The sequence below is a fragment of the Mirounga leonina genome, unplaced genomic scaffold (assembly GCF_011800145.1).
Source record: "Mirounga leonina isolate KUSES-001 unplaced genomic scaffold, KU_Mleo_1.0 Mir_129, whole genome shotgun sequence".
In the NCBI taxonomy this organism is placed as follows: Eukaryota; Metazoa; Chordata; class Mammalia; order Carnivora; family Phocidae; genus Mirounga; species Mirounga leonina.
Window position 1 is genome coordinate 26637787 of NW_023270323.1, and position 14699 is coordinate 26652485.

General features: G+C 37.1%; 1 protein-coding gene across 1 annotated transcript in view; it reads left to right on the top strand.

Moving 5' to 3' along the window:
* Positions 1-2692: 2692 nt before the first annotated feature.
* The window catches only part of TMPRSS11A (transmembrane serine protease 11A), a 40855-nt gene continuing 28848 nt past the window's right edge, over positions 2693-14699 (top strand). The window contains 3 exon segments of the mRNA XM_035005580.1: positions 2693-2763; positions 4080-4216; positions 6070-6188. Of these exon segments, the coding sequence (XP_034861471.1) occupies positions 2693-2763; positions 4080-4216; positions 6070-6188 (327 nt within the window).

Here is a 14699-nt window from a genome sequence, read left to right on the forward strand (position 1 = left end):
ATCATGTGTTGAATATGCCCTTTTAAACACTGAATAACCAAACTTAATGAAGATGAAATGAATATGATAAATTGGATTTCACACAGATTATAGGTTGTGATACTCTGAATAAGTATCATCTATACTTGCCCTTTTCTTAAAGGAATGCAGAGTGCTAATTGGGTCATAATCAGGGATTACTTTTAGTTTTCTTCCCATTTCAAGTTCTAAGAGTTCACTTTGTATTCCCCCAATTTTTAGTTGGGTAAAATATCCCTTAGTCTTCTAGTTGTATGTTCAACATAAAATTCCATTCTATCACCCCCACAAAATTTAGAAATTTTAAATCTTATATGCTTTCTCTGAAGGCTATAGAGATTTCTGTCCATTTTCATGAAAGTCATAATATTTCCAGCTGTGAAAAAATTTTAGAAAGAACTCTAAAATTCCCATCCCCTGATGCATACATTTCTTCTCCCAGTTATTCAAACACCAATCCATGTGCTGCTGTAAGGGAATTTTGCAGATATAATCAAGGTCTCAAATCAGTGGACTTTAAGATGAAGAGATTATCCTTGGTGGGCCTACTCTAATCAGGTGACACATTTGAAAAGGCTAGCTAGTTCTATCTGGAGAGACAGAGAGATTCAAGATGTGAGAGATTTGTTTGAGGGTGATTCTTCATTGCTGGCTGTAGAGATGGAGCGGGCCACATGCAAAGAATGTGGGTAGAATCTAGGTGCTGAGTGAGGTCTGTGACAGCCAACAAGAGAACAGGGACCCCAGTTCAGCTTCAAAGAACTGAGTTCTGGGGCGCCTGGGTGGCTCAGTTTGTTGGGCGCCCAACTCTTGATTTTGGCTCAGGTCATGATCTCAGGGCAGTGAGATCGAGCCCTGTGTTGGGCTCCCCGCTCAGTCCTGAGTCGACTTGAGATTCTCCCTCTCCCTCTGCCTCTCCCCCTGCTCACAAGCATGCTCTCTCTCTCTCTAAAATAAATAAATAAATAAATAAATAAATAAATAAATAAATAAATAAATAAATAAAATCTTCAAAGAACTGAGCTCTGCTTATAACCTAAGTGAGCTTGGAAGATGATCACAAATGTCAGATCAGATAGCTGCCCCAACCAACACTTGATTTCAACCTTGTGAGAGCCTGAGCAGAGAACTCAGACATGACACAGAATTATGAGCTAGTTGCTTTAAGCCGCTAACTTTGTGGTAATTTGTGGCAATAGAAAATTAATACACCAGTGTATGTTTTATGATGCAAGCAGGAAAAAAATGCATGAGCACCATGGTGCAGTGCATCTCTACTTACAATCAGGCTAGATTCCCAAGGCTCTACAAAGCCTATTTCTTTTCAAATCTAAAATGGTATTATGCAAATCACTAACAGGATCTCTCTAGAATGGAAAGTTGGTGATGCGTGTTTGCTTTAATGCATTTCTTGTTTGTATTCATAAAAGCGACACTGAGTTGAAAGTTTATTCATACAGGATTAAGTAGCAGCTGTTTTAGCCTATGGCTCCTGAAGCTTTTGTAATTTGGCATTGTACACCTGATATTCCCCAGATGTTTTCTCAAAGGAAGAAACATTAACACTCCCATTCATTGGTCTCCATTCCCCACCCCCATGCTCACAGCTCCTTGTATGGGATTTATAGATATGACTGCCACAGCACATGAAGCAGTGTGTCATTGGTTATTGAATCACTCTTCTGCTCAGAGTCCCACCGTTCAGTCTGTAACAGTGTGAGTTTGTGTGCATCTCAGTGGTGGGATATGATCTTCCTGTTGGCTACTTTCTTCATTTGTCCTACTCAGAGGAACTCTGCTGTGATGGGAAGATAGATTTCAAAGCTTATAAATCTCCTTGAGGTCTAGCCTTTCGTCTTTGGTTCTCTTATTGTTTTTGAATGACTTGAAGATATAGTAAGATTCTCTGAGAAAATGGTCAAATAAATGAAGAATGAATGAATGATTGAATAGATGAATCTATAAAAAATAAATCAGTTTAAGAATTTTAACATGGACTCAACAGAAAAGCCATCTGGCACTGCAAAAAAAAAAAAAATAATAATAATAATAATAGTGCCCCAGGAGTTAAAAGGCATGAGTTTGAGATGACTGCTAGTTCGGTTATATCAAAGAAGTCATTTAATCATCTCTGGGCCTCAGTTTTCTCACCTGGAAAATGTGTTGAATTTTACAAGTAGCCTCTAAGTTATCTTTCACTTCTGAATTTAGGTTTTAAGCCATTTAAGAGGCTAAGTAATATTATACTCCATGGAGCTTCTATTTGTTGTTATATTCTGGCACCTTAGCTTTTGTCCACTGGAAGACATGCTGCCTTTCCACAGCCAGTTGTCTAGATTCTTTTTAATCAGTCAGTGCACACATTGTCAATATTTTCTATACTAAACAGGATTCAGATCTCTCCAGTTCCACTAGGTTTATAAGGTAAATGTATTACTTATGCCAAAACTATCATCTTCTTAACTATTTAGGTCCATAAACTGTATCTTTTGTGCTTGCATTTACATATAAAATATGTTTATATTCAAAAGAAAAAATCCCTATAAGTCAACCAATATTTATTTAAAATTAATTCAGTGCAAAACATTGCACTAAATCTTGTGAAGGAAATATGAAAAATACTTTCTGCCCTCAAAGCTAAATTTTATGAAAGAGATAAATAAAATTGACTACAATGGCAAGTTGTAGAGCACTACAAAATGAGTTAGACGACCAGGATCTTTTAAGCCACTTGACTCTAATCAAGTATCCTCTCTCTCAGCCTCTGTTATTTCATAGGTAAAGCTGGCATAATATCTGCCTCTCATGGATTTATAAAATTCCTACTCTTTACCAGGTACTTTATTGAATCTTAATGATAAAAATATGAACAACAATAGTCCAGCTCATTGAGGAGTTCACAGTTAAGTTTAGATTAATATACATGCAAACAAATACTTGACACAATATCATTAGTACTATTGTTGATCATAAGGTGCTAGGAAAAAAAGTAAAGAGTGATTTTTCTCCTCCTAAATTGTGGAAATTTCCTCTAACCCTGATGTGATAAAAATATAAAATATACAGCATCACATTTGAAGTAGTCTTGTCAAATGAATTTAACCAAAATCTAATCAAGTCTTTAGATCTGTTTAACCTTACAGGAAATGAGGGGGATAGAAGAACAAATTAAGTGATATCATAAGAAAGCATTCAAACAAGCAAGAAGGTGGGATGTCCTAAAGGACAACCGGTTTGATTTCTTCAACCAGTCAATGTCATTAAAATTTTAAAAGGAAACAGGACTCTTCTTTAAAAGACTTAAAAGTCATAATAACCAAATATATTACATGGTTCTTGATTATGTCCTGACTTGTACAAACCATCAGTAAACATAATGCAGATAAAAGAGGGAATTTGAAGATGGACTGGATAGTAGGAGATACTGGAGAAATATTGTTACTTTTTAGGAGTGTTATGGTATTATGGTTACGTTGGAAATACCCTGTTTATAATGGTGACTTAGTGAAAAGTTATAATGTCTTATTTCATATTAAAATATGGCAACAAAATGAATGAAGCAAAATGGCAAAAATATTAACAATTGATAAAATGATGTGATAAATAAAGGGGTGTTCCACTATACTATTCTTTCTAAATTTCTATGTATCTGAAACACTTCATAATAAAGACTTAAAAGATAAAAAGTAAATAAGATAATAGATTTGAAATCACTTTGTAAACTCTAAAAGGATAGACAAAGAAATGAGGGGGGAAAAAAGTGCTGGAGGAAGAAGGAATAGTCCTTTTTCAAGCATGTGTGCTACTTTGGACCACACTGCTAAGAGAAGTCAGGACTGGCCACCACAGAGAGCCAGTGCCTCCAGAAATATAAACCAGGAGCAACATCATGGATTCTCAGATCCTGATCTTTTTAACACCTCCCTTCATACCAAGATGACCTTGATGAAAATTGAAGACAAATGGCTTCTTGCTGGGAAAGGTAGACCAAAGCAACTTGATCTTATCCAAAAGAAAACCAGAAAGCCTGTAACAGTTACCATGTAAGAATAACTGGTGAGTTTTCTTTTTCACAGAACAGTAGGATTTGGCACCCAAAGCAGAGGTTTGAAACCATGGATGATTGCCCTTCTCATTGTGTTATTACTGACAGTGGTGGCAGTGACTATTGGTATTCTGGCTCACTTGTTAGTCTCTGGTAGGTAAAAATTATGGATTTCATCCAGTTTGATTTCATTTTTCTGTAAACCTTCATTCGTATATATGTATATGTAATTTTATCCAAAAACAGTTTTGTACTTTTACCAGCAAATGCCCACATTTAGATTTTTTTTGATTTATTCAGTAATTTTATTAAATAATTACTGACTGCCTAATTATATATGAGTACTTTTCTGGATGACTCAAGATACAGCATTAAGTAAAGCTCACAATCTAGTATTCTTTTGAGATTCTATACAAAAGATCAAAAATAATAACAAATTTATTACTAGCAATCATAACTCTAAGCACTCAAGTGAAAAAATTTGATAAATTAGTTATTAAATTAGTTATTAAAATTGGCTCATTTACTCATCATCCTATCCACCAACATTTCAAAGGCAAAAGAAAAACACATGTCCAATGAAATAATGAATTTTGAAATAATTGGTAAACTATAGATATGACAGAATGTTGTTACTTATTTTTAGAGAAAATTTTATTCTTTCCAAAATGATATTCAGGTATTTTTTAAATTGCCTAAATAAATAAATAAAATTGATATATTTATAATCACACAAATACTGCATTTTAGAATTCTTTCTAAATTGCATCTTTCTCTGCACAGAGTGCAAACCATTAACATTTTTTGACAAATCTCCACAGTGTCACACAAATGTATATGATAAAACAACTAGCTCAGGTGGCTTCCTTGAATGGTCTCATCTATTGTCATCTTCCTCAGATTTGATGGGGAGTGATGAAGACTCTATCAGGAGCTTTAAAAGTTTTAAGAACACAGTTCTGGGCCTCCTATGACAACCTCACCTGTTGTTTATACCAATGACCAAAGATTCTTAGGTCAGTTAATTTGACTGCACAAAAGCCCCTTTATTATGACTATAAGGTTTTATAACAATATGGATTGTATAGATAAATATCAGGGGGGCCAAAAAAAGCACTACAGAGTCTAAGATGTCCCACATAGAAGATGTACTATCCTGAGATCCCTCTTTCTTTCCTAGGTCCATAACTGGGAAACCCATTTTATCTTCCGTGAGCCAGGCTCCCCAGGGAGAGATATTGTTCTGTGGTTGCTCCATTCTCTATCTTTAGCTCTTTGTAGCTTTCTTGTTTACACCGCCCCCCGCCCCAACACGGACATGCTCCTAAGATTACCAGATTTCCCAGGAGTCTCCACTGCTCTCTGTTTTCTTACCTTTCCCAGTAGCCAAGCAGAGATCTGACTGATTCACCCTAGTTACACAGTGTTCTTACCTTCCACCTCTGAGAGTTTTTCGCCTTCCTTTCCCTGTCTATTGTAGTGTACCTGGCTCTCCCATTACAAATCAAAATTCACAAGGACATTCATTTACATCTACTTCCAGTAGAGTATGAGGTGGTATACATTTCATTGTCCCTCAACAAGGGACAATATAGGAATTAATAGTTCCAGCTCTAGAGTCACAATGTCTAGGTTTAAACTCAGGCCACTTACTAGTTATATAGCATGGAGCAAGTTACTTAAAACCTCTGTGCCTCACTTACTTCACCTGAGAAATGGAGGTAACACCAATCTTAGAGAGCTAGAATGAGGACCAAATGAATTAATACATGTAAAGTGCCCAGAACAATATTTGGCAACATAGTCCACACTAAAAAAAAATATCAGCTATTATTAACATAAAACATTAATCATTATTTTCATTCATATTATTATGAAACTAAATTTTTAAAAAATCTCAGCAATAATTCAAGACTTTATATTAACCCCATTATATTTGTTTGTGCCTTAGATCCTGAAATCTATGCCCATATCATGTAATTTTCTACTTTTCCTTTGTATCACAGGCCAGAAAATGGAGTATTATCACAGCACCTTTAAAATTTCAGATCTACCAGTCAATAGTAATTCTGGACAAAACAGCACATACCAACTTAAGGTCTTACGGGAGATGAGCGAGAATTTGGTAAGTCACACAATATCCTTTCTGTTGTAAAATAATGTAGATGGAAGGGATTTGTGGATTATTTCCCTCAATATTTCACAAAAGATGATTTTCAGACACTTGCATCAAAATCATCTTGAAGATTCCTAAGCCCCACCCCAGACTCACTGAATCAGTGTCTAATGAGATGGGTAAGCAGCAATGAGGGAGTAAAGGAATCAGCATTCTAACAAAAAATGATTCTGAAAAGCCACTTTTTCTAACTCATTCATCTCATCTAAAGGTGAGAGAACTGAGGCCAACTGTATCCCAGGCTATGGCCTCCCCCATTGCCCCATAATATCACCCAAATGGTAAAGTTTAGCCATATCAGAGATGGTTATTTGTAAACCCACATGCTTTTTATGTAGGACCACATTTTAAGATTTAAAATATTTTAAAAATATATGAAAGAAAGAAAGATAATCACAAATATTCATTTTATCCCACAAACATGCTAATAAAGATAAAATAGCCAGACCTTTTGTGTAATGTTCAAATGCAATACTAATAATTTCATTAAAACTAAAATACAGGATTGCCCCCAAAAAGGAAAAAGGAAACTCAGTTATATAATAGTTCTCCTCAGTATGTATGTGAACCATCACTCAAAAACTAAGCTCAATTTAAGTTCTTTGACAAGGAAGCATGTCAGTACAGTTATTTCAAAAGGGTGGGAATGGCAATGTATTGTTTTGTTTTAGTAGTCAAAGAACCTTTTTTCCTTTCTCAAATCAATTTTCATGTTTTCATATCACCATCTGATCTTTATCCCTATGCATACTCAATTGCAACATACTTGCAATAATATCATGGAGTTTATAACCTATATTTTCAATCCTCACTAAATCATGCATTTTGTTTCATCTTGCAGTCTTGTCCCTCCAAATCATTAATTAACATTTATAGGCTGAAATATATTCCTCCATTCTTTTGTATCTATAGCCTTTCATTTCTTTTTGTTGACTGCTGAGGCTAGGACTTCTAGTACTATGTTGAATAGTAGTGGTGATAGTGGACATCCCTGTCATGTTCCCGACCTTAGGGGGAAAGCTCTCAGTTTTTCCCCATTCAGAATGATATTCGCTGTGGGTTTTTCATAGATGGCTTTTATGATATTGAGGTATGTACCCTCTATCCCTATACTTGGAAGAGTTTTGATCAAGAAAGAATGCTGTATTTTTCAAATGCTTTTTTTGCATCTATTGAGAGGATCATATGGTTCTTGTTCTTTCTTCTATTAATGTATTGTATCACACTGATTGATTTGCAGTTGTTGAACCATCCTTGCAGCCTAGGAATAAATCCCACTTGGTCGTGGTGAATAATCCTTTTAATGTACTGTTGGATCCTATTGGCTAGTATTTGGTGAGAATTTTTGCATCCATGTTCATCACGAATATTGGTCTCTAATTCTCCTTTTTGATGGGTCTTTTTCTGGTTTGGGGATCAAGGTAATGTTGGCCTCATAAAATGAGTTTGGAAGTTTTCCTTCCATTTTTATTCTTTGAAACAGCTTCAGAAGGATAGGTATTAATTCTTCTTTAAATGTTTGGTAGAATTCCCCTGGGAAGCCATCTGGCCCTGGGCTCTTGTTTTTTGGGAGATTTTTGATTACTGCTTCAATTTCCTTACTGGTTATAGGTCTGTTCAGGTTTTCTATTTCTTCCTGGTTCAGTTTTGGTAGTTTATACGTCTCTAGGAATGCATCCATTTCTTCCAGATTATCCAGTTTGCTGGCATATAGTTGCTCATAATATGTTCTTATAATTTTATTTCTTTGGTGTTGGTTGAGATCTCTCCTCTTTCATTCATGATTTTATTTATTTGGGTCATTTCTCTTTTCTTTTTAATAAGTCTGGCCAGAGGTTTACCAATCTTATTAATTCTTTCAAAGAAGCAGCTCCTAGTTTCGTTGATCTGTTCTACTGTTCTTTTGGTTTCTACTTCATTGATTTCTGCTCTGATCTTTATTATTTCTCTTCTCCTGCTGGGTTTAGGCTTTATTTGCTGTTCTTTCTCCAGCTCCTTCAGGTGTAGGGTTAGGTTGTGTATTTGAAAGCTTTCTTGTTTTTTTTTTTTTTAAAGATTTATTTATGTATTTATTTGACACAGAGAGAGACAGCTAGAAAGGGAAAACAAGCAGCAGGAGCAGGAGAAGGAGAAGCAGGCTCCTGGCTGAGCAGGGAGCCCAATGTGGGGCTTGATCCCAGGACCCTGGGATCATGACCTGAGCCAAAGGCAGACGCTTAATGACTGAGCCACCCAGGCACCCCTCTTGTTTCTTGAGAAAGGCTTGTATTGCTATATACTTTCCTCTTTGGACCTCCTTTGCTGCATCCCAAAGATTTTGAATAGTTGTGTTTTCATTTTCATTTGTTTCCATGAATTTTTTTAATTCCTCTTTAATTTCCTGGTTGACCCATTCATTCTTTAGTAGGATGCTCTTTAGCCTCCATGTATTTGAGTTCTTTCTGCCTTTTCTCTTGTGATTGAGTTCTAGTTTCAAAGCACTGTGGTCTGAAAATATGCACAAATGATCCTGATCTTTTGGTACTGGTTGAGACCCGATTTGTGACCTAGGATGTGATCTATTCTGGAGAATGTTCCATGGCACTAGAGAAGAATGTGTATTCTGTTCTTTTGGATGCAATGTTCTGAATATATCTGTGAAGTCCATTTGGTCCAGTGCGTCATTTAAAGCCTTATTTCCTTGTTGGTTTTTTGTTTAGATGATCCGTCCATTTCAGTGAGGGGGGTGTTAAAGTCCCCTACTATTATTGTATTGTTGTTGATGTGTTTCTTTGATTTTGTTATTAATTGGCTTATATAATTGGCTGCTCCCATGTTAGGGGCATAGATAATTACAATTGTTAGATCTTTTGTTGGATAGACCCTTTAAGTAGGATATAGTGTCCTTCCTCATCTCTTATTATAGTCTTTGGTTTAAAATCTAATTTGTGTGATAGAAGGATTGCCACCCCAGCTTTCTTTTGATGTCCATTAGCATGGTAAATGGTTTTCCACCCCCTCACTTTCAATCTGGAGGTTACTTTGGGTCGAAAATCAGTCTCTTGCAGGCAGCATATCAATGGGTCTTGTTTTTTTATCCAATCTGATAGCCTGTGTCTTTTGTTTGGGGCATTTAGCCCATTTACATTCAGGGTAACTATTGAAAGATAAGAATTTAGTGCCATTGTATTGCCTGTAAGTTGACTGTTACTGTATATTGTCTCTATTCCTTTCTGGTCTGTGTTACTTTTAGGCTCTCTCTTTGCTTAAAGGACCCTTTCAATATTTCCTGTAGGGCTGGTTTGGTGTTTGCAAATTCTTGTAGTTTTTGTTTGTCCTGGAAGATTTTTATCTCTCCTTCTATTTTCAATGACAACCTAGCTGGATACAGTATTCTTGGCTGCATATTTTTCTCATTTAATGCTCTGAATATATCCTGCCAGTCCTTTCTGGCCTGCCAGATCTCTGTGGATAGGTCTGCTGCCAATCTAATGTTTCTACCATTGTAGGTTACACACCAGCTTGTCCCAAGCTGTTTTCAGGATTTTCTCTTTTTCTCTGAGCTTGTGAGTTTTACTATTAGATAATAGTAATATTATCTAATAGTACATATATAAGTTTTTCTTTCTTTAAAATTTTGGGAGGCAGTTGGGTGTCAGGGTGTTGACCTATTTTTATTGATTTTGAGGGGGGTTCTCTGTGCCTCCTGGATTTTGAAGCCTCTTTCCTTCCCCCGATTAGGGAAGTTCTCCACTATATTGCTCCAATATACTTTCTGCCCCTCTCTTTCTTCTTCTTCTGGGATCCCAATTATTCTAATGTTGTTTCATCTTATGGTATCGCTTATCTCTCGAATTCTGCCCTCGTGATCCAGTAGCTGTTTATCTCTCTTTTTCTCAGCTTCTTTATTTTCCATCATTTGGTCTTCTATATTACTGATTCTCTCTTCTGCCTCATTTATTCTAGCAGTTAGAGCCTCCATTTTTTATAACACCTTATTAATAGCCTTTTTGATTTTGACTTGGTTAGATTTTAGTTCTTTTATTTCTCCAGAAGGAGATTCTCTAGTATCTTCCATGCTTTTTTAAGCCCAGCTAGTGTCTTTATAATCATCATTCTGAACTCTAGTTCTTAGTTATGTCCATACTGATTAGGTCCCTGGCAGTTGGTACTGCCTCTTGTTCTTTTTTTTTTTTTTTTTGAGGTGAGTTTTTCCATCTTGTCATTTTGTCCAGAGGAAAATAGATGAATGAGAGAAGAAAATGCTAACAGGGTACAATGACCCCAGAAATATATACACTAAACAAATCAGAAGAAACCCAAAACTGGGGGGAAAAGAAAGGGAAAGAAAAAAACAGAAAAGAATATGATCTGGCTGGTGAATAGATCAGAGCCACAAACTAGAGTTTGGGCATTTTTGGTATGTTAGAAGAAACGGCCTCCCAAATTTTTAAAGAAAGAAAAACTTATATATGTACAAAAATAAGGGTAAATACAATGAAGGGATGGAATATGACTGTAAAGATGAAAAGTATGAAAGATTTTATAAAAGGAATTGATAAGAAGTTAGTTGAAAAAAGAAGAAATATTTAAAACAAACAAACAAAAAAACCTGGAGAGAATGTGATCAGGCAGGAGATTAGAACAAAGCCATACACTAGAGATTTAGGGTATATTTTGGTTTGTTAGAAGAAACTGTATCCCAAAATTTTAAAGAGAGAAAAACTTATACATATACAAAAAATAAGGTTAACTACAATGAAGGGATAGAATATGACTCTAAAAATGAAAATTTAAAAAGACTTTTAAAAAAAGAATTGATAAGATGTTGGTTGAAAAAGGGAAAAAGAAAAATTCAAAAAATAAATAGAAAAAGAAAAAAAATAAAGAAAATTTAAAAAATTTTAACTTTGAAAGACTAAAGCATCATGGGAAAAAAGCCATGATTCTATGTGCTGTATTCCCCTAGTGCTGGAGTTCTGCCATTCTCATTGATCGGTAAACTTGGTCTTGGCTGGCTGTTCTTGCTGATCTTCTGGCGGAGTGGCCTGTTGCCATGGTTCCCAAATGTCTTTGCCGGAGGCAGAATTGCCCCACCTTTGCCAGGGGCAAGGCTAGGTAATCTTCTTGGGTTTGCTCTTGGTAACTTTTGTTCCCTGAAAGCTTTCCGTACAACCTTGGAGGATCAGAATGAAAATGGCGGCCTCCCAATCTCCACCCCGGAGGAACTGAGACCTCGGGGCCCCATTCCTCAGTGTGCCCCCAGAGAAATCAGTCAATCATTCCCATCTCCCCAGTCTCTGGCCGCACTCCATGCTCAGCCATCCTGTGACCGAGCGTTTCTATCTCTGGCACACGATCCTCATTTGGAGTCTCCAAACCCAGCAGATTCCTGTGGTGTGCTCCCGTGCCACTCCTCCTAGGGAGGAAGGGGAGTCTCCCCAGATCAGCCGCTTGTTGGGTCCCTGCTCAAGAGCAGCGGCCAGATTGTGCTGCGGATCGCAGTTTATGGCAATCCCAAAGTGACAGCCCACTCCTCAGCTCTGTCTTTGCAGTTGGCTTCCCTGCTCCGATACCTGGGAGCTCAGCTGCACTCAGGCACCCCTGGTCTTTCTGTGACCCCGAGGGTCCTGAGACCACACTATCCCAGTGAGGATTCCACCCCCTGTTTAGCCACTGGAGCATCGCCCCTTAATGGAGCCGACTTCTAAAAGTTCCCTCAATGGAGCAGACTTCTAGAGTGCTCCACTGCTCTATCACTTGCTGGTAGCCGACTGATGAAGGCTCCCTCCCCCATGGCCTGTCTTCCCAAATATGGGCTCAGATTCATTTCTCTGCACATCCTACCTTCCAGAAAGTGGTCGCTTTTCTGTTCAGAGAGTTGCTGCTATTCTTTTCTTCGATCTCCTGTTGAGTTCATAGGTGTTCAGAATGGTTTGATACCTATCTAGGTGAATTCCTGGGACCAGACAAAATTTAGGTCTCCTACTCCTCTGCCATCTTGCTCCTCCTTTCAGTAATAATGATTTCTCTTGCTTCCCTCCATTTCTGACTTCCAAAACATAAAAAGAAACTGGGTGGCTCAGTCATTCAGCATCCAACTCTTGATCTCAGCTCAGGTCTTGATCTCAGCGTCAAAATTTCAAGCCCCGTTTTGGGCTCCACACTGGGTTTGGAGCCTACTTTTAAGCTGTATGAAAACTGACGTGAGTTCTTGAAAATGGTCCAATCAGGAGACAGTGGTGTGATGTTACAAATATAGAGCTTGAACTGGGGACAGGCCCCCAATGCCACCCCAGGTGGCACACTGGGCAGGGGTCACAGGGAAGCCTCCTCACCACTGTTCAAAGCAGACCCCACAACAAAGGCAAGTGCTAAGCCTGTGCTGGGTGCTCATTGTTTCCTATTTTTTCCACCATGAGGGTGAAAGAGAAATTTAACACATGCCTGCTTCCTCCTGGGCTCAGAGACCCAGCCTTAGTGTTATAGCAGCCACCAGAGACAATCAACTTCCCAGCCAATGCCAGTAGCTCCTGGCAGCCCTGCGACTGATATCAATGCATGCAGGGGGACCCTGAGTTTTCATTTTTATAAACTGCAGGTACCTATCCTTTACCTATTTCTCTATTAGAGTTATTTTGTTTTATTAGTGTTATTTTCTGGGAGTTCCTTATATTTTCTAGATATATACAGGTTGCTGGTTGTAGAAATTACAGTTAACCATTCTGTTTTTTATTAATTTGCTCCATGTTGTCCTTCATGAAATAGAAATCCATAACTTTGAAGTAATCTTCATCAATTTTCTTTGCCTTATGTTCATGTTTTTAAAGTTTTTTTAAAAGTCATTCCCTCGCTCTAAGTCATAAAACTATTTTAGTATATTTTCTTCTGTTAGTTTGTAGTTTTACCTCTTACATTAGGTCTTCAGTGTATCTAAAGTCCACCTTGTATGTAATGTTAGGTAGGGACCCAGGTTTTATTCTGCATATAAGTGAGCCAGTTTTCTCAATTAACTAAACAATCTTTCTTCCCAGTATATGGTATGATTGTTCAGCTCTTTACATTTCTTTGCACTTGAGTCTTGCAGAAAAGGAAACATGATGTATCTCCTCAAATTGCTTCCAATCTCTTTGGAGAGCTGAGAATAACACACGTGAAACTGAACAGCATGACATAATTAAGAACTAAATTGTATGTTGAGGACCTTAAGGGCAGAGTAACTTCAAACAAAAGGAATTCAACTAGGTTTCCCATGGTCAAAAAAGATTTTGAATTATTTAGCACTGTTTAAATGAGACAGATGTCCTTTTTCCTCCATTCACCACCAAGTTACCTCTAGAAGAATTACACAAAGCGTTCATGCCTCATCCTGAGCCACTCCTGTTTATTGTTGCCAAATCCCAATGAATAAAACCAGATTCTTCTCTCTGCCCTATATGGGTGCTAACTAGACAGCCAAGAAAGATAGGTTGCAGGTCCTGTTCTTCCTCATAATTGGGGATTTACTGATTTGAATGCAAATGGAGGTGCAAAAGTAAAATTAGTTCATGCTCAGATACTGCTAAAAGAACTCCAGTAACCAGACACCAGTAATTCATGACACTCCCAAATAGGTAGGTCACTTTCTTTAATTATTGTAAGTTTGGGTAGGGTCACTGGCTGAGGTAGTACTTTATTTGAAGAAATATATTTTAGCAATATCAGGAGATATTTTTAAACTATAGGGTCATTACAAATGTGAAAGCTATAAGCTTGTAATACCATAAAGATAACTAACATGTATTGAGTACCAAGCACTACATTAAGCATCCTATATGTATTATTTTAGTTAATCCTCAAAAACAACTTTATGAGGCAATTACTATCACAATTTTACAGATGAGAAAATCAAGGTACAGAAAAGTTAATTTACTCAAGATCATACAGCTAGTAAATAATAATTGTTAAAATTTAAGATTACCTGTTCTTAATAAACTTCCATCATCCCTAAGAATCATCTGTGTGATTTTACTTCCCATCTACAATCCCACAAAATTCCAGAAATCAAGTAATTATCCCTGTTACATTAGTGTCTTTCAATTACACTGTCAATGTTGGCCAGTGACCGTTAACTGCATTAACAATGGCAGTGGTTGGGAATTTTCTTAAGGTTGTCTCCCCGTAAAAAACCCTGCTCCTGTGCCCAAGGAGCACCCAGGGACACTCAAAAGGGGCCTAAAATGATTCTCAAAATATCCTTGATACTATGTGTCTATATAGTCTATAGCTGTAGAAACAAGGAACTTAGAAACAGAAAGAGATGCAAGGACATAAACTAATGAGAAACACTCTCTAAAGGAATTAGGAGACAAAAGTGAGAGATTTGGCTCTCATCAACACTGAGGCAGGAAATGCTCCTACCAAGAAAAGGCAACTGAGTCAAGGTAAACTTAAACTTAGCAAAGGTATTAGTCTTAAAGTTTGGACTTGCATAAGGTAAGA